The sequence below is a fragment of the Eubalaena glacialis genome, chromosome 7, assembly GCF_028564815.1.
Source record: "Eubalaena glacialis isolate mEubGla1 chromosome 7, mEubGla1.1.hap2.+ XY, whole genome shotgun sequence".
In the NCBI taxonomy this organism is placed as follows: Eukaryota; Metazoa; Chordata; class Mammalia; order Artiodactyla; family Balaenidae; genus Eubalaena; species Eubalaena glacialis.
The window spans coordinates 76,626,732-76,647,889 of record NC_083722.1 but is presented as its reverse complement, the minus strand read 5'-3'; the positions used below and the strand labels follow the sequence as shown (position 1 = coordinate 76,647,889).

Here is a 21,158-nt window from a genome sequence, read left to right as displayed (position 1 = left end):
CTATTTCTCATAAATGGAAGTTAACTTCAAAGGCTTGATTAGATTCAGTTTCAACTTGGCAAATAAGGTCCACACATTGCATTTGATTGATAGTTCTTTTAATCTATAAATTCCCCTCCATCTCTCTTTTTTCCCTTGCAGTTTGTTGAAGAAATTGGGTTTGTACTATAGTTTCCCACAGTCTAGGTTTTGCTCATTGTGTCCCTTTGCTGTAGTTTCACGTGTTCTTTTGTCCTTTTTAGTTCCTATAAATTGGTAGTCGATCAGATTTAGATTTAAATTTGATTCTCCCCTCCCTTTGACACAGAAACTGACTTCAGAGGTGATATAGTGTCTTCCATCAGGTGGCACGTAATATCTGGTGGTTTCTTTAAATTATGTTAATAGCTATTGATGCTTAATTCATTGAAGAGCTGTTAGATAGTGATAATTTAATTTTATCATTCCTTGCTCATTTACTAACTGGAATACTTCTATATAAATAAACTTTGCCTCATCCAGTGTTTGGTTACCCAGTGGTATGGTTTTTTTGTTTGTTTGTGTATATTGTTTGGTTTTTGAAAGGATAAAAGCTAGATTTTTTTTCCCCTTTTATTTACCAGTTTTCAAAATAATGAAGTACAAGGAAAATAATGCATTGGTTTACTAAAGTCCTGCAACATCTACCCCATTGTTTGTTTGTTTGTTTTTATTTATCATTAAGAACTACTAGATTTAAACATATTGCTGAGTTTTATAACCCATTGCAATTATGGTTCTTGTTGATACTTACGTTGTCCCAGACTGGCTGCTATGGTCTTTTGACCTGACCATGGTAAGAAGTCGTTGGTAGATTCTTTACTGTCTAGTGTTTCAAGATATACCAGGCTCATCTTGTATAGACTAGGAATTAGCCATTTGCCAAAGAGCTACTAACATTAGTATTTGAAATCAGTATTCCAGAGCTGTAGTCTTTATATAGTCAAAATTATATAGGGGTATACTGCAACTGGGTTGGTCACTGTTTCTAGAGTTTTCAGTGGACAGAGCTAAGAAATTTTGTGTGTGTGTATTTTATATTTAAAGAGAAAATACATCTTAAGTTCATACTGATACTCCCAGTTGAGATTCAAGGCTACAAGGTTTTTATTCAGTGTCCTCTGTTTTAACATCTTGATCTCTTTTTCTCCCTTGATGAAAATCTCAGTTCTCAAGGATACCATAGGAGATGGAGTTAGAGTGTCACATAGCTACTCATTTCCTTTATTCTACCTTATTCACAACTATCTCAACATAGTAGTACTTACTCTCCCACCAAAAATATCAGTACTGAAAACAGTTTTTCTAGTTCTTTCTTTGTTGATAGGGTATGTTTCACTAGAAACATACTAATTACTGTGTTTTATATATCACTTGGAATAGTCCCTTCCTTGTGGTTATGCTACCAACTTTTTACAAATTTAGGTTCATATATTTTATTTTATCCATTTAACATAAATCTTTCTTTAGGTAGGAAGAGCGGTATTTCTCCTAAAAAATCAAAATATATGACTCCAATGCAGCAGAAGCTAAATGAAGTCTATGAAGCTGTAAAGAACTATACTGATAAGAGGGGTCGCCGCCTCAGTGCCATATTTCTGAGGCTTCCCTCCAGATCCGAGCTGCCTGACTACTATTTGACCATTAAAAAACCCATGGACATGGAAAAAATTCGAAGTCACATGATGGCCAACAAGTACCAAGATATAGACTCCATGGTTGAGGACTTTGTCATGATGTTTAACAATGCCTGTACGTACAATGAACCAGAGTCTTTGATCTACAAAGATGCCCTTGTCCTACACAAAGTCCTGCTTGAAACTCGGAGAGACCTAGAAGGAGATGAGGACTCTCATGTCCCAAATGTAACCTTGCTGATTCAGGAGCTTATCCATAATCTTTTTGTGTCAGTCATGAGTCATCAGGATGATGAAGGAAGATGCTACAGTGATTCCCTAGCAGAAATTCCTGCTGTGGATCCCAGCTTTCCAAACAAACCTCCTCTTACTTTTGACATAATTAGGAAGAATGTTGAAAATAATCGCTACCGGCGGCTCGATTTATTTCAAGAGCATATGTTTGAAGTATTGGAGAGGGCAAGAAGGATGAATCGGTATGTTTTCAAAACCATTTCTTTTTGAGAAGGTGTGACATTTAATGTAAAACAGAAGAAAGAATTTTGCTTTGATGTGCTATTTCAGCATAGGTACATGATTACAGTTGATGGGGTGCTATTTTGAATTTTAATTAGCCAAAACTTATAGAGAGCAAGTATAGTCTGTGGAGGAGAGAAGGCACACTACTAAATTGTCTAGAGTAGGGCCAATGAGGGGAAGGAATGAGACAAAATTGAAGATCTGTTGAAAAACATAAACTTTTAAAATATAGCCTTTCATAGAACATGTATTTTTAATGGATAAAATGCTTTCAATTAGAAATAGTAATATGATTTTCTTTTAAAGTTTGAGTTCAATGCAAGCATGCTTTAAATAAATTAAAATAGCTCTAAGATACTGATCGGAGGTTAGACTGATTTAAATTTGATTGTCATTTCAGATATCTAAAAGGGCTTCTTTTTAATCTCAGATTCGTCACTTTTAAGTTCATTCTGTAGACATTAAATGTTCTAAAAGAAGAAGAAATCAAATTTAAATTTCCATCAAACTTAAATTCCCTTCTAATTTTGATCTGTGCTGTATATTTGCCACACAACAATAGTATATACTCAGCTGTGAAAACAGTTTCAGTTCAGCAATTACAGTGTGTCTTCTATATGCTCTTGGGGTCACTTGGGGGGAATATAAAAAGTTAAAAATACAAACCCTGCCTTCCTGGAGCTTACAGTCTATCATGCTGAGAGCTAGACCTTTAGTCACTGGGCATGGGGTGATTCCAGCTGGGGAATCTGTGAAGCCTGGGTTTGCTCTGGATCTTGAAAGAAAAATTAAAAGTAATGTTTGATGTTCCTATTGAGGGCCTGCCCTTTGTAAAGCACCATGCTAAGTACTTTATGTACATAATCTCTAACTCTTATAATAGCCATTCTAGGTAGGTGATAATCTTCCTAATTTGTATACGAAGATGTACATGACAGAGAGAAATACATTGCAAAGTCACAACTAGTAAGTGGCTTGGCTTATCTTGTTCCCCACTATAGAGAGCCACTGCTGAGCCAGTCACCAAGACGCCAGTCATGGAGCACAGCCAGGAATGATAAGACTCGAGCTGTGTTCTCTAAGAGCTTGAAGTCTGACAGTTGGGGTAGCGCCTATGCTTAGGGAAAAATAATTCCAGGCATGAGATAACGTTTAACAACTTGATATTTAGTAAAAGATGGTGGAGTAAAGGAACTGCGTTAGAGTTCTAAAAAGGCATGAGACGTCAGAGAAGACTGGGAAAATGGGTGGGATTCAGATAAGGTAAGTGGTATGAGTAAAGGCATAGGGTTAGGAAATGAATATGGTGTGTTCAAGAGACACGTGGAGTTGGGGTCAGATTGGAGAGGCCCTTGAGTGACACATTTAGTAAATGGTCCTTATTCTTCAACAGTGCAGATAGAAGTAAAGAGAAATATGGGGGGACATATTGTAGTCAAAATCTGCATTCATTTATTTGTTAGTTTTCATTTATTCAACAAATATTTATTGAGGGACTTACCAGTTATGAGAATGTTCTGGATACTTGGTATACACAGTGGACAAAACAGACAAACCCTGCTCTCTTGGAGCTTAGAGTTCCATTCTTATTCACAGTTTACTTAAATAGTCCTTAGGTCTAAAGTCACTCCTCTCCTCCCTGCCCCGCTACCTTACCCCCAGTATATCTTGGGATTAGTTCTGTGCTTCTTCCAAAATAGACTTGTCTCTTAGATTATTAGCAACTTTGTTTCTTATATAGATGACTAGCAACTTTGTTTCTTGTATAGATGACATGATTATTTTAAGAATTAAGCAGATTTGTATCTCTAGGAAATGAGCTCTTTTGCTTCTCCCATTGTTGACATGGTTAGTTTTTGCTTTTGAGGCCTAGGAGGTAGAGTCCAAGGTAACTTTACAGTATTCCCCTTTTTATCCACCGTTTCACTTTCTGCAGTTTCAGTTACTCGAGGTCAATCAAGGTCTGAAAATATTAAATGGAAAAACCCAGAACTAAACAATTTGTAAGTTTTATAAATTACACACTGTTCTGAGCACATGATGGAATTATGAATCTGCCCTTTCAGTGTAATGTGGATTATCAAAAGTGTGTTTTCAGTTTTAATTTTATACTTAAAATTGTAAGCTCTTGTAAAATTAATTTCAAGCGAACAGTCTTCGGAAGTCTCTGTTTAGAAAATAGGCATCAAAATAGTGTTGTAGGAGTTTTATTTCCCTTGGCCAGTTTTATTTTTATTGCTTTCCTACAAGTGTTAGCATTTCTATAACCTGAAAAGATTTTAGAATCTTTCTTGAAATATCCATTTAGGTTGTTATTGGCAGTGTTTTAGATTGCCAGTTCACCTTTGCTGGTGAGAAGCATTCTGGAGGCTTTGTTCAAGTTCGATGCTCTAGTGATCCATATCAGCAAACAGCTGACTGAGCTTGCTACACCATCCACACTAGCCTGACCAGAATGTCTCCATGACTGCTGCTAATAAGTCTTTGTCTCTGGTTACCTTTGTGGATAATTTTTCAGACCCTGGTATTCTTTTTTGTGTGTGTGTTTTGCACATACTTTTTATTTGTTGAATAAAGGAGTATTTGTGAATATGTACATAAACACATAGAGCGAGCACTAGATTTAGAGCAAGAATATCTGGGTTCTAATACGCAAAGCCAGTTACCAGCTCCGAGGGCTTAGGCCAAGAACTTAATGAGTTCAGCTTCCTCGACTGTAAAACTAGGCTATTAGACCCGTGCAGCCCACCACACAGGTTTATTGCAAGGTTCAAATGCAGAAACATATGAAAGGTGCTATGAATACAACTTAAGAGCAATACAAGTATAAATACAACGAGTAACAGCAATTGAATTTCAAGTTGAGGCGTACTTAATCACACCCTATACCGATGTACCGATGGAGTCAATATGAAAGTGACAAAACAGCTGATTGCTAACGAGAATGAAAATGCCGCTCTTCTGAGCAGGGAGAATTCTGCAATATCCCGTAGCCCATCCCTGCAATGAATCACTCCCTAAACTTCATGAAGATGTCAGCGACCCACCATCAGTAACTCTTTCACGGAAGCACAAGGGCCAAATGTCCCACGTTTATTTACATATGAAATGTCAGACCCTGGTATTCTTAATTAATAGAATTATCTTTCTTCCTCAGACCAACAGTGGATTAGAAATAGTAATAGAATTTCTTTGAGTCTAAATTCTGAAGTTCATTTTGCCCAATCCTCTCATTTTATAAATGGTGAAAGAATCTTTTAAAAGTTTTCAGTATGACACAGATAATTTTTTTTCTATCTTCCACTATGTTGCCTCTGGTGATTCCCCAGAATTATGTAGTTATTTCTGGGAAACTAAAATGAACACTGACTCTGAGGCCTGTAACCATTTACGATGCCCTTAGGACTTTGCAGTTTAGGTTCAAATAGTCACGGAGTCGTACCAGCCTAGGCAACCATGATATAGATCCAAAAAGAAGAAAATGGGCTAAATCTTTTGTTAATACCTTATACAGTGTGTTGGTCCCTTAACTAAGAGAAAGTAAAAATTAATTCAAAGATTAGATGCAAGTAAGTGTTGCACATGGTGTGGAGCCTTAGTATAGTCCCTGACTGTGGCAACCCCCTTCTGTTGCCAAAATCAGCTAATGAACATGCTATGTTTCTCCCTAGGAAGCTGTATGAGGCCTTTCCTTTTACATGAGCTGTACAAGGAGTGAGCCTTAAGGAAAAGGAAACTGGTGAGCATGAGGCTCACCAAGGTAAAATTACACTTCAGATTCTGTTCTAACAAATTTTAAGGAGATAGCCTTATTAGAACTGCACAGAAGTTACCATTATATCAATTAATGCATTAAAGAAGCATTTCATAGAATGCTTTAACATATAAGCAGGGTGTTTAAAAGAAGCAGCTTGTGTGTCAGTGAATACTCTTAATGCTATTATAGGACAGATTCTGAAATATATGAGGATGCGGTAGAACTTCAGCAGTTTTTTATTAAAATTCGTGATGAACTCTGCAAAAATGGAGAGATCCTTCTTTCACCAGCACTCAGCTATACCACAAAACATTTACATAATGATGTGGAGAAAGAGAAAAAGGAAAAACTACCGAAAGAAATAGAGGAAGATAAACTAAAACGAGAAGAAGAAAAAAGAGGTTAGTTTCTTTCATTTTATTAAATATGAAGAAACGTTATTATGCTCTGTCCTAGCTGGTCTTATAATTACCTGTGAAGCAGAGTCCTATTTGTGTAAATGAAGACTCAGGGTGTTGGCTCTTTCAAAACAGACATGGTAAGATGGGAAATGTTTTTGTCATTATCAGTTTGGTCATCAGACTGGAAAAGGTTGGAAGTTATACGTGACACAGCCGTTATTCTAGTATTTCAAGAACAGAGTCAATTAGTTCACAAGTGTGGGGGCTTAAAACCTCTTAATACTATTGGTAGATAAAAACCTAAGGGGACCAGCTGGGGCTAGAGAGCATTCTCAGCAGTGCCTAAAGTTTCTGCCCCATTGTTCAACAGCATGGCTGTCCTCGTATGGACTCAGCCAGGTAAGTAGATTATACTTTGTTCTTGTTTTAAATTATTTATTTATTTATTTATGGCTGCGTCGGGTCTTAGTTGCGGCACGCAGGATCTTTCGTTGCGGTGTGTGGGCTTTTCTCTAGTTGGGGTACGCAGGCTCCAGAGCATGTGGGGTCTGTAGCTGCCGCATGCAAGCTTAGTTGCCCCACAGCACGTGGGATCTTAGTTCCCCGACCAGAGATCGAACCCGTGTACCCTGCATTGGAAGGTGGATTCTTAAGCACTGGACCACCAGGGAAGTCCCCAAGTAGATGATATTTTGGTTGAACCACATAACTAGGAGGAAATTTTTATTTTAATTGTATCAACCTAAAAATGTTACTTTGAGTCACTTGCCAGAATTTAGAAATATTTGAAAGTAGGAACTTTTATTAGAAATTTAATCATTTCTGAAAAAGAATTCACATAAATAGAATTTAAGAATTCTAAATTTCTTAAATTTAATCATTTAAGAAAAAGAATTCACGTAAACCTAGAATATATAACTTTCCAAGAGTCATATTAGTCTTTAGCATCAGATCTCCTCCTTAGAGTTTTTTTTCCTTAGGCAAGAGAACAAAGTAAGTTGATTTGAAGCAAATTCTCATAAGCAATGGCATATGCAAAAAAGAAAAGAAAAGAACCTGGTTGGTGAGAATAGTGATTTTACCAGTACAGGGCTAGCTGCAGAAACCAGCAGCTTTTTGCCAGAAGGAATGTACTCATTTAGGATGGTGAGAGTGTGTGTGTGTGTGTGTGTGTGTGTGTGTGTGTGTGTGTGTGTGTGTGTTGGACCAGGAAAGGGGGAGGGGGGTCCTGTGTCTTTTCCAACGAAAGCAGTTGATGCAGGAATGAACAGGGTAAACCTGTAGCTTCACTTGCCCCAGGTAACAGTTGGAGTTGAGGAATATCCTGAAAATTACCATAGAAGGGCTAAGATAAGCTCTCCACACATTCTTGGCTGACTGGAAAACTACACATGTACAGGGGAGATGTGAGATACTGATGAAAAGCAAAATGCGAGGGATTCTTGAAAGTTGGTCACAACTTTGAATGCATCCCCCAAGCCACATGCAGATTGTTCAGCAGAGGGTGGATCCTTACAGGTTTGAGGTGCTTGAATACAGTCTTCACCTAAATCATTGGTTGAGCTTTACCTATGCAGACTTACAGCAACCCCTCATGCCATGTGTCCTAGTATACTTATAATGGGAATCTCAGAGGAGAGAAAGGGGAAGAAAAATATTTGAAGACATAATGGCTGAAAACTTCTCAAATTTGATGTAAAACATTAACCTACAGCTCCAAGAACATGTAAGAAAACACAAAGGGAATCACATCTAGGTATGTCATAATCAAACTGCTGAAAGAAAGTCTTAAAAGCAGAAAAATGACTCATCATGTCCAAAAAAACAGTAATATGATAATGACTCATAAGAAATAATGGAGGCCAGAAAGCAGTAGAATGATATTCAGAATGCTAAAAGGGGAAGAAAACTGAACCAATAATTGTGTATCCAGTGAACGAACCTATCTTTCAAGAGTGAAGCTGAAATAACTCATTCCCAGATTAACAAAAATTGAGAGAGTTCAGTGCTGGTAGATCTTCCCTGTAAGAAATACTGAAGGACGAGCTTCAGGCCAAAAGAAAATACCACCAGGTAGTAACTCAGATCTGTAAGAAGGACTGAAGAGTATTGGAAATGGTAAATATGTGGGTAAATATAAAAGATTATGTCTGTATCTTTTTCACTTAATTTCTTTAAAAACATTAGATTGATTAAAGGAATAATAACACTATTGTTAGCTTTATAACGTTTATGGAAGTATATATGTGACACAACTAGCACAAAGGAATGGAGCCGTATTGGAGCAAAGTTGCAATATTGAATGAAACTAAGTCACTGTTAACCTGAAATAGATGGTGACATGTTAAAGATGCATATTGTAATACCAGTAATAAATAGAAAAAGTCAACACAGGAATTAAAATGATACGCCAGAAATACTTGCTTAACACAAAAGAGGGCAGTAAAGGAGGAAAAAAGGAACAAAAAAAAATAAGACCAAAAAAAAAGCAAAATGGCAGACTTGAATTCAATCATATCAGTAATTACATACTGTGAATAGACTGAACACTCCATTCAAAATGCATTGGTTATCAGACTGAATTTAAAAAGTAAGATCCAACTGTATACTGTCTATAAGAGACTCATTTAGATTTGGACACAAATAGGTTGAAAGGAAAATGAAGGGAAAAGATATACCATGCAAATAGTAACCATAGTGAGTTGGAGTGGCTATATTAATCAGACAAATAGACTTTAAGAAATATTCCTAGAGTTGAAGGGGGACATTTTATAATGTTAAAAGGGTCAAGAACGTATAATACTTATAAATATGTATGCACCTAACAGTGGAGCCCCAAAATACATGAAGCAAAAACTGACAGAATTGAAGAGAAATAGTTCAACGGTTATAGTCTCAATACACCTTTCTCAGCAAATGACAGACTAACTAGACCAAAAATCGGCAAAAGTATGACTTAAATAAGATTGCTATAGACTGAATGTTGTGTCTCCCACCAAAATTTGTACGTTGTAGCCTCCAGTATGTTGGTATCTGGAGATGGGGCCTTTAGGATGTAATTAGGTTTGGATGCAGTCATGGGAGTGGAGCCACTACAGTGGAATTGGTGCCATTGTAAGGGGATGAAGAGTGAGAAGACAACTGTTTATGAACCAGGAAGTGGACCCTCACCAGACACCAAATCTGCCTCCAGAACTGTGAGAAATGGATGTTTGTTGTTTAAGCCACCCCGTTTATGGTGGGTGTTCTTATAGCAACCTGAGCTCTAGGACAAGGACTGTCAACCAGCTTGACTTGACTGACGTGTAGAACACTATACCCAATGACTGCAGAATACACATTCTTGAAGAGTGTACATGGAACATTGTCTAGAATGGACCATGTGCTGGGTCATAAAAGTTTAAAAAATTTTAAAGGATTGAAATCATACCAAGTTCTTTTTTTTTTTATTTTTGGCTGTGTTGGGTCTTGTTGCGCATGGGCTTTCTCTAGTTGCGGCAGGTGGGGGCTACTCTTTGCTGCTGTGCATGGGCTTCTCATTGCGGTGGCTTTTCTTGTTGCAGAGCATGGGCTCTAGGTGTGCGGGCTTCAGTAGCAGCACGTGGGCTCAGTAGCTGTGGCCTGCAGGCTCTAGAGCGCAGGCTCAGTAGTTGTGGCACACGGGCTTAGTTGCTCCACGGCATGTGGGATCTTCCCAGACCAGGGCTCGAACCCGTGTCCCCTGCATTGGCAGGCGGATTCTTAACCACTGTGCCACCAGGAAAGTCCCAGGTTTTTAATTTTGATACAGAAGATTCTTCTCTTGAGAAATGGACCAGGCAGTGGGGATCTGAAGATAACATCTGGTCCTCAATGAAATCCATCCAGCTCTATGTATGCATGGAGAGCTTCCAGTCAGCTTTTTAAAGCGTTTTTACTTTTGTTTCTTTTTTTTTTTCTTGGCTGCACCACACAGCATGTGGGATCTTAGTTCCCAGACCAGGGTCAGACCCACGCCCCCTGCACTGGAAGCACAGCATCTTAACCAGTGGACCACCAGGGAAGTCCCTAAAGTGTTTTATTTTTAAATAGAAGCAGATATTTATTTAAATGGGACCAAATATTTAAGGGAAAACTCTCTAAGATGTTAAGATAGAGAGCAAAACAAAAAGAAAAATGGACCTTGGAAGAAACAAAAAAAATGAAGGCAGCAGGAGAAAATTTTTTTTAAAAACCAACTAACTGGACCTTCAGAGAGATGGCAAGCTACTGCATCCATAAAACAAGAACAGAAAGCCATAAAAAATGAACATTTGCAGAACAGAAAATTTCTTGGAAATTAAAAATATGGTAAACCCACAGAGTTAAAATATTCACAAATCATTATATCTGATAACGGTCTAGTATCCAGAATATACAAAGGACTCCTACAATTCAACAACAACCAAACACAATTCAAAAGTGGGCAAAAGATTTGAATAGATATATCCTCAAAGAAATTATAGAAATGGCCATAAGCACATGAAAATTAATGTTCAACGTCATTAGTCATTAGGGGAATGAAAATGAAAATTACCGTGAGATACCACTTCACACCCTTTAGGATAACTGTTATAAAAAAAAAAAAAAAAGATACAAGTGTTGGTGAACATGTGCAGAAATTGGAACCCTCATAAATTGCTGGTGAGAATGTAAAGTGGTGCAGCCACTATGGAAAACAGTTTGGCAATTTGTTTAAAAGCTAAACATTTAATTACTATATGATCAATTAGTTCTGCTCCTAGGTATATATCCAAAAGAACTGAAACCAGGGACTTAAGCAGATACTTGTATACCAATGTTCATAGCAGCATTATTCATAATAGCCAAAAGACAGAAACAACCCAAGTATCCATCACAGATGAATGGATAAACAAAATGCAGTATTTACATACAGTGGAATATTATTCAGCCATAAAAAGTAAAGAAGTTCTGACACATACTACGAGGTGGATGAACCTTGAAAACATTATGCTATCTGAAATAAGCCAGACACAAAAGGACAGATGCTGTGTGATTTCACTTATATGAGGTGCCTAGAATACCAAATTCATAGAGAGACAAAGTAGATTAAAGGTTACCAAGCTGTGGGGAAGAAAGATAAGGAGTTATTTTTATTTAATGGTTACAGAGTTTCTGTTTGGAGTAAAGAAAAAGTTTTGGAAATAGTGGTTATGGTTACACAACATTGTGAGTATAATTAATGCCACTGAACTATACACTTAAAAATCGTCCAGGGCTTCCCTGGTGGCGCAGTGGTTAAGAATCCGCCTGCCAGTGCAGGGGACACAGGTTCGAGCCCTGGTCAGTGAAGATCCCACATGCTGCGGAGCAGCTAAGCCCGTGTGCCACAACTACTGAGCCTGTGCTCTAGAGCCCGCGAGCCACAACTACTGAAGCCCACGTGCCTAGAGCCCATGATCCGCAAAGAGAAGCCACTGCAATGAGAAGCCCGCGCGCTGCAACGAAGAGTAGCCCCTGCTCGCCGCAACTAGAGAAAGCCCACGTGCAGCAACAAAGACCCAACACAGCCAAAAATAAATAAAAATAAAAATAAATTTATTTTTAAAAAATCGTCCCAAAATGGTGAATTTTATGTGATATATATCTTACCACAATCTTTAAAAATTAATGTAGTATACCAAAAACCATTGCATTGTGCACTTTTAAAATAATTAATTAATTAATTTTTGGCTGTGTTGGGTCTTTGTTGCTGCACGCAGGCTTTCTCTGGTTGCGGCGAGCGGGGGCTACTCTTCTTTGTGGTGTGTGGGCTTCTCATCACGAGGGATTCTCTTTGTTGTGGGGCACGGGCTCTAGGCACATGGGCTTCAGTAGTTGTGACCCACGGGCTCAGTAGTTGTGGCACACGGGCTTAGTTGCTCCGTGGCATGTGGGATCTTCCCGGACCAAGGATTGAACCTCTGTCCCCTGCATTGGCAGGCGCATTCTTAACCACTTCACCACTATGGAAGTGCCGAACTGTGCACTTTAAATAGGTGAATTGTATGGTATATTAATTATGTCTCAAGCTTTAAAAAAAAAAATGATAGCAGAGTGGGGTTGGGGGATAAGATTGATGCTGTTTAACAGAACAAACTTGCAAAGAGTAGTAAATAAGCTATAGAGATCTAATGCAGAGTACAGTAAATATAGACAACAATATTGTCCTATAGTTATGTAGTGTGGTAAACTGCTGCAATGGCAACAGTATATAAATAGATCAAAGTAACATGTTGTACACCTTAGATTTACACAATGTGTCACTTCCCTGGTGGTCCAGTGGGTAAGACTCCACACCCCCAATGCAGGGGGCCCGGGTTCGATCCCTGGTCAGGGAACTAGATCCTGTCTGCGTGCCACAACTAAGAAGTCCACATGCCGCAACGAATATCCATGTGCCTCAACTAAGACCCGGCACAGCCTAAATAAATAAATAAATAAGTATTTTTAAAAATTTACACAATGTTATATATCAAATTTATTCACTTAAAAAATTGTTTTAAAGATAGCAGAAGGAAAACAGAGAAGGATTAGAAGATAAAGTTGAAGAAATCTCCAAGGAAATAGAACGACAACAAATAAACAAAGAAAAAGATATCTAAAAGATCAGCTCAGGTGGCCTAGAATCCACATAACTGCAGAACACAGTTTTGCTAGGCCTTCTTCCACTATATAACAAGGACCCCTTTCCTCCACTTTCTAATAACATTTTCTTCATTTTCTTCTGAGCCTTCAATGCCAAGTCTTTAATGTCCATTTCTCTACTAACAGTCTATTCAAGGCAACCTAGGCTTTTTCTGTCGTGTTCCTCAAAATTCTTCCAGTCTCTGCCTATTCAATTGCAGAGTCACTTTCATATTTTTTTAGGTACTTGTTACTGTAACAACCCCTCTACCGGCTACCAAAATCTAATGTAAATACCATCAACTCAGAAGTCCCAAATCTCATTATTTAAATCGTCTAAACTAGGTGTATGGGTGAGGCTCTGGGTATGATCCATCCTGAGACACAATTTCTCTTCATCTGTGAACCTGTGAAAGTGAAAAAACAAGTTCTCTGCTCCTACAATATAGTGATGGAACATGCATAGGATAACAGGGACATTCCCTTTCAAAAAGGGAGAAATGGAAAGAAAAAAAAGAGTCATCAATTCCAAGCAGTTTCAAGATCTGGGCAGGCAGACTCCATTAGGCTTCAGGGCATGGAATTAGTTCTCTGTGGCTCCACACTTTGCCCTCTGAATCATCTTTTTTCATGAAAGGTAACACATGTTTGCAGCTGAGTTGTTTTATCAGCCTGTTTCCTGTCTCTAGAATTTGGGGGGTTTAACAGCCTTCTTTCATTTTGTACTCTGTCCGTTTCAGGCCTGTTGACAGTGTTCCGGTTGGTATAAAATTCTCAAGAACCTTGTGAATATGCTTCCTATGTCACAGGGATTCATTTGATCAATCAACTGCTAGATAACATTTTCCACCAAAAATGGCAAAACTTTAAAAAAAAATTATAATACCAGTATTGGAGAGGGAATGGAGAAACAGAGCCCCCCCCCCCCACCTTGTAGCCAAAGAGTGAAGGACTTAAGTTGGTATAGACTTTTGGGGATCAGTTTGGAATATGCATTTTAAAAATGTTTAACATGCTTATTTCCAGCTCTTCCATTTATGGAAAATTATCTTAAGGAAGTAATCAAAGAAGTGGGCAAAGCTTTTTCCTGAAAAAAACCTACGGTGTTTGCAGATAATGGCTTATATGGGAGCCATTAAAAAGTTTTGTTTAGGGACTTCCCTGGTCCAGGTCCAGTGGCTAAGACTCTGCACTCCGAATGCAGGGAGCCTGGGTTCAATCCCTAGTCAGAGAACTAGATCCCACATGCCGCAACTAAGAGTTCACATGTCGCAACTAAAGATCCCACATGCCGCAACTAAAGATTCCGCATGCCACAACTAAAAGATCCCACATGCTGCAACTAAAAAGATGCCCCAACTAACAGTTCTGCATGCTGCAAGTAAAGGATCCCACATGCTGCAACTTTTGCTGCAACTAAAGATCCCGCGTGCCGCAACTAAGACCCGACACAGCCAAATAAATAAATAAATGAATAAATATTTTTTTAAAGTTTTGTTTAACAAAAATAAAAATCTTGTTGAAAAGCATTTAATCTCAGGGGAAATGTTCATGATACATGAAGTGTATGCATATATAGTTTACAGTATATTGTATGAAATACATATTCCATATCTCCTCAATTCTACGATTCCATTCATTGTGACATAACCATGTAATAACTGTCAGAGGAAAAAATTCCAGATGTGTTAGGATGGAGAGAAAGTACATATGAGATTATCTCTAGGATTACATGATTTACAAGTGACCTGTTTTCTTCTTTATACGTTTGTATCATCCAGAATGACTCTAGTGAGCATATATTATTAAGGTGATTATTTTTATTCTGTAGATGCTTTATTTATGTATTTATTTAAATTAATGGCAGTTGGTTGTAATTCAAAAAGACAATTTCGAGTAGAGGCTATTGGGAATGTGGATGTCATACTGTTTGTCCTGAATCCTGCCTTTGAGTATCTAGAAAAGAAGTAAATGTATTAGTATGTGTTGTTTGAATCTTGCATCTGTTCCAGCATCCCTTTCATGAGAACATTTTTCTCTTTTTTTACCTAAGAAGCTGAAAAGAGTGAAGATTCCTCTGGAGCTGCAGGTCTCTCAGGCTTACATCGCACATACAGCCAGGACTGCAGCTTTAAGAACAGTATGTACCATGTTGGAGATTACGTCTATGTGGAGCCTGCAGAGGCCAATCTACAACCACATATAGTCTGTATTGAGAGACTGTGGGAAGATTCTGCTGGTAAGTTCGTTTTAAATTGGAGGGCAGATTTGTGAGATGTGACTATTGTACTCCTCCTTGGTTCTCAGGGAAGGAAATTGTAACTCAGACATTTTATGTCTTCCAACAATAGTTCTACACTGTCAGTAAATGCAATTAAGTACCCACTATATGAGAAACATAGGATCAAGCACTGTTGGGCAGTGGCAAAGCTTAGTCAAAAGAAATACAACTTTTTGAAGTCTAGTTGAGATTCATTCATTCAACTGATATTTATTAAAAACATACCGTGAGCCAAACTCTGTAGGATGGCAGAGATTGAGAAGAACAAAAGGCCTGTGTTTTGCCCCTGGCAAAACCACTCTGGTAAAAATCACAAATAAAGAAGAAATTGTTATAGACAGACATGTGCCTTAGCTTAGAATTTGATGCCAAAAAGGCTTCCTAAAACAATTGCCTTTAACTTGAGACATAGAGAATGAATAGGAGTTAATGAAACCAAAAGCAAGCAGAAGTGTGATCCAGGCAATCCAATTGTTTCAGCTGTTCATCATGTAAAATACCTTTGTATTCCTTCACCCAAGAGCTAAATATGTCCTTTAGTATATCTTACATCCTTATAAAAGCACACAGCTTTAGGTGTGTCCTGACCCAGCAGAGTAGAGTAGGTCTCATCACCTTCCTTATTCTATTTATTATACATCTTTTAATAGGAGGGGGAAAGTAGTATTTTTTAGGCCTCATTACATTTCATTATTTTAAAGTATTGTTTCTTCTAAGATAATTGTATTAAGGAACCGTGGCCTAAAAGCACATTGCTAGGTTTAGGCCATGGCAGAATGGATGTAGTATTTGCTCATTTTACAAAGAATATGTTATTTTTGTTAATGGTAATTCTCTCTCTTTCTCTCTCTCTTTGTTTTTGAGGTGAAAAATGGTTGTATGGCTGTTGGTTTTATCGGCCAAATGAAACATTCCATTTGGCTACACGAAAATTTCTAGAAAAAGAAGTTTTTAAGAGTGACTATTACAATAAAGTTCCTGTTAGTAAAATTCTAGGAAAATGTGTGGTCATGTTTGTTAAGGTAAGAAACTCATTAGTCCCAAAACAATAAATTATTCCATGGGAATAAAATTCACAAACACAAAAAATTGATCTTTACAAAACTGATAGCTCTGTTTTAAACTGTTGAATTTTTTTTTAAGCTGTGTCTCTAGCTTCTGTAAAGATTTGGGGAGAAATTAACCTGAACATGATGGTGAAAGACCATTTGCTGCCTACACTATATAGCTATATGCAGTTAGCTTAAATTTTTTTATACCGGCAGATAAATTTTTAAGGGTGACATTTTCTGAAGGATCATTATAAATTGTTAGTGTGGTTTTAGGTAATAAGGTGCACTTTTTGTTTGTCTGTGTAGCATAGGCACATGCCCACAGCTTTAAGGAACATTATAGCTGTATGAAATACTAATATACTGTCAAAGGAGCAGTTGGTAAGCTAAATAAGCTAAACAGTATGTGGTGAGTAAGGCCATTCAGTATAAGGAAATACTCCTGGATCTCTAGCCATTTACCGTTTGTTGTTCACTGTCAAAAAGTCTTAATACTTTAGCTTTTATTTCTTTGCTTGTTTGGTGATTTTATTTGTTTTTTGGTTGATTGGTTTTCAGAAAATTCACCTAATTGATTTAATTTTTATATCCACCAGGAATACTTTAAATTATGCCCAGAAAACTTTCGAGATGAGGATGTTTTTGTCTGTGAATCACGGTATTCTGCCAAAACCAAATCTTTTAAGAAAATTAAACTATGGACCATGCCTATCAGCTCAGTTAGATTTGTCCCTCGAGATGTGCCCTTGCCTGTGGTCCGAGTGGCCTCTGTATTTGCAAATGCAGATAAAGGGGATGATGAGAAGAACACAGACAACTCAGAGGACAGTCGAACTGAAGACAGTTTTAACTTGGAAAAGGTATGTAGATAATAGCCACATAGAAAAGAATTTTACATTTCAGAATACCTAGTCTCAAAACTAAATGAACAAAGTGCTCAATTCAGAATTAGAAAAAGAGCAACAAAATAAAACCTTAGCCTATGGACTTCCCTGGTGGCGCAATGGTTAAGAGTCTGCCTGCCATTGCAGGGGACGTGGGTTCGATCCCTGGTCCGGGAAGATCCCACATGCCACGGAGCAGCTAAGCCTGTGCGCCACAACTACTGAGCCCGTGTGCCACAGCTACTGAAGCCTGCGTGCCTAGAGCCTGTGCTCCACAACGAAGAGTAACCCCTGCTCACCGCAACTAAAGCCCGTATGCAGCAACAAAGACCCAATGCAGCCAAAAAAAAAAAAAATTAAATTAAAAAAAAAAAAAACAGCCTAATAGAAAGAAATTAATACTTAAAAAACAGAGCAGCAGGGCTTCCCTGGTGGCGCAGTGGTTAAGAATTGCCTGCCAATGCAGGGGTCACGGGTTTGAGCCCTGGTCCGGGAAGATCCCACATGCTGCAGAGCAACTAAGCCCGTACACCACAACTACTGAGCCTGTGCTCTAGATCCTGCGAGCCACAACTACTGAGCCCGTGTGCTACAACTACTGAGGCCCGCGCACCTAGAGCCTGTGCTCCGCAACGAGAGAAGCCACGGTAATGAGGAGCCCGTGCACGGCAACGAAGAGTAGCCCCCACTCGCTGCAACTAGAGAAAGCCCGCGAGCAGCAACGAAGACCCAACACAGCCATAAATAAATAAATAAATAAATAAATAAATGAATGAATAAATAAACAGAGCAGCAGAATTAAAAAGGAGACTTCGACAAGTTCAATGAGATAAACTACCAACTATCCTAATAAAGGAAAAAGAAGGGAATTAAGCTCAACATACAAAATATAGAGGAAATTTAAAGACTTGTACATTTCTGTTAATAAATTTGAAAACTTGAATGAGGGAATTCCCTGGCAGTCCAGTGGTTAGGACTCCACGCTTTCACTGCCAAGGGCCTGGGTTAGATCCCTGGTCAGGGAACTAAGATCCCACAAGCTGCATGGTGTGGCCAAAAAATAAATAAATAAAACAAAACCAAAAAAAATAATTTAAAAAACCTGAATGAAGTGAATAATTTTCTAGGGTAATACCAATTAGCAAAGTGGAATCAAGTAGGGATAACACATGTAAGTGGACAACAACGTGAAGAAATTTTTTTAATGTCAAAGAGCTCACTTCAAAGAGTACTCAGGTCAGATAATTCCATAGGTAAATTCTTTTAACCCTTTAAATTATTGAAGGATTTCGCTGGCGGTCCAGTGGTTAAGACTCCGCGCTTCTACTGCAGGGGGCATGGGTTTGATCCCTGGTTGGGGAACTAAGATCCCGCATGCCGCGTGGCGTGGCCAAAAGAAAAAAAAATTATTGCAGAGCATGGAGAGCAAAGAAAACTTCCCAGTTTGTTTTACCAAGCTGGAATAATCTTGATTCCAAAGTCTGACAAAGTAAAAACAGAAAACTGCAGTTCAGTCTCACTTTATGAATACTGATACAAAAAATACTTGGGAAAAATGTATTGTTACAAGTGAAATCAAGTTAGTTGTTTGAGAACAACATGACCAAGTAGGGGGGAGTTCATTCTAGGAATGCAAGGATTGTTCAACATTAGGAAAATTCAGTAATACATGTCATTATAATTAGTAGATAAAAGGAGAAATTATCTGATAAGGTATAGTACCCATCTTGATTGAAGTCTTCAGATGGATATTTCCTCAAAGTGATTTTTAAAAATTGTCTTCGTATCTCAAGCCTAGAGTAAAAGAAATTCCTTTTAATGTTATACACGTGACAGAGGTGCTTTCTGTACCATTATCTATATTTTTCTGAGAGTAGCCAATGTAGTTAGACAAACAAAAGTAGTAAAAATATTGACAGTAAGAGGCAAAATTATTTTTTTGCGGATAATGGGGAGAAATTAACTGAAAAGTTTTTGAAAACAATTCAGCAAGTAGAAATTTCAAAATCTATATACATGTCATTAGCTTTCTTATATAAACAGAACAATAATTCATAAGACTTTTGAAAGTAAAATGAAAATGTTGAATGCACTTTAACAACTGTTAGAAAAATCGTATGGAAGAAAATATCCAATTCATATGAACAAAAAACATACATTAAGAAATTATCTTAAAAGGAATATATGGAACCTAGAGGAAGAAAAATAGTCTACTGCAGGACATTAAAGACTTGAATAAGTTGTTTTGGAACTTGACAAAATTATTCTAGCATTCTTTTTTTTTTTTTTTTTAATTCTAGCATTCTTAGGAAAGAATAAATACATGACAGGCACCAGAAAAAGAAAAACTGAAAGAGTAGTCAAGAGTGCTTTACCCTGCCAAATAGTATTACATTTTACAAAAATACATTAAAAAAATATTAAGATATTAGCTCAGCGTTGGTCAGTGGAGGGAATAGGCTTTTCACAATTAAATCCAGAATATAAAGATACTCATTCATTCATTTTAGTTTTTATATATATATATATGTATATATATATATACATATATTTTTTTTTTTTTTTTTAAGTAATTTATTTTTTGGCTGTGTCGGGTCTTTGTTGCTTCACGCAGGCTTTCTCTCTAGTTGCGGCAAGCGGGGGCTACCCTTCGTTGTGGTGCGCAGGCTTCTTGTTGCAGTGGCTTCTCTTGTTAAAGAGCACAGGCTCTTGGCATGTGGGCTTCAGTAGTTGGCACACGGGCTCAGTAGTTGTGGTTTGCGGGCTCTAGAGCAGGCTCAGTAGTTGTGGTGCACGGGTTTAGTTGCTCTCCGGCATGTGGGATCTTCCTGGACCAGGGATTGAACCCGTGTCCCCTGCATTGGCAGGCAGGTTCTTAACCACTGCGCCACCAGGGAAGTCCCTAGTTTTATATATTTTAACTTTAATTTTGAAATGATTTTAGACTTAACAAATGTGCCAGGTGCTTAACAAAGATAGTACAAAGACATTCCTTATATTCTTCATTCAGCTTCTGCTAATGTTAGCACCTTGTAAAGCATGGTACAAGGATCTAAACCAGAAAATTAACTTTAATACTATTCACTAATCTAGAGACTTGATTCATACTTTCCCTTTTGTCCCACAATCGCCTTTTTTTTCTTCTAGTTTTATTGAGATATAATTGACATATAGCACTGTATAAGTTTAAGGTGTACAGCATAATGATTTGACTTACCTGCATCATGAAATGATGACCACAGTAAGTTTGGTGAACATCCATCATCTCAATATAGATACAACATTAAAGAAATAGAAAAAAATTTTTTTTTTCCTTGTGATAAGTACTGTTAGAATTTACTCTCTCTCTTAACATCTTTCATATATAGCGTACAGCAGTGTTAATTATATTTATCATGTTGTACATTACATCCTTAATACATATTTATCTTATAACTGGAAGTTTGTACTTTTTGACCACCTTCATCCAATCCCCCTTTCCCCCTATCCCCTGCCTCTGGTAACCACAAATCTGATCTCTTTTTCTGAGTTTGTGTTTTTGAAGTATAATTGACCTACAATACTGTTAGTTCCTGGTATACAACATAATGATTCAATATTTCTATACATTTCAAAATGATCACCATTGTAAGTCTAGTCATCATTTGTCACCATACAAAGATACTATGTAATTATTCCCCACACTGTACATTTCATACCTGTGATTCATTTATTTTATAACTGAAAGTTTGTATAAAGGTAGTATTTCAAATCAGCAAGAGAGGATGGAATCAAATGATATTGGAAAAACTGGTAGCCATTTGAAAAAAGAAGAAAAAAAAACCACCTGAACTCTACCTCATTTCATATTCCAAAATAAGTAAGATATAAACATTAAAAAAGAAACATAAGTTGCTAACGTAAGTACATTTACTACTATTTACCTGTAATCTTTTATTCATTTATAAGCTTGGAATGGATCCTT

The 21,158-nt window shown here is 37.5% G+C and overlaps 1 protein-coding gene across 17 annotated transcripts in view; it reads left to right on the top strand.

Annotated features, from left to right (window-relative positions):
- Positions 1-21,158, top strand: part of PBRM1 (polybromo 1) — a 105,889-nt gene that overhangs the window by 53,251 nt on the left and 31,480 nt on the right. For 11 of the 17 annotated variants that reach the window (XM_061196967.1, XM_061196965.1, XM_061196964.1 and 8 more), the window contains 5 exons: positions 1,489-2,131; positions 6,121-6,332; positions 15,031-15,216; positions 16,123-16,280; positions 16,907-17,170. In XM_061196967.1, coding sequence (XP_061052950.1) covers positions 1,489-2,131; positions 6,121-6,332; positions 15,031-15,216; positions 16,123-16,280; positions 16,907-17,170 — 1,463 coding nt within the window. The remainder of the gene's footprint in view (positions 1-1,488; positions 2,132-6,120; positions 6,333-15,030; positions 15,217-16,122; positions 16,281-16,906; positions 17,171-21,158) is intronic. The other 6 variants (XM_061196963.1, XM_061196959.1, XM_061196958.1 and 3 more) reach the window with 1 other exon arrangement.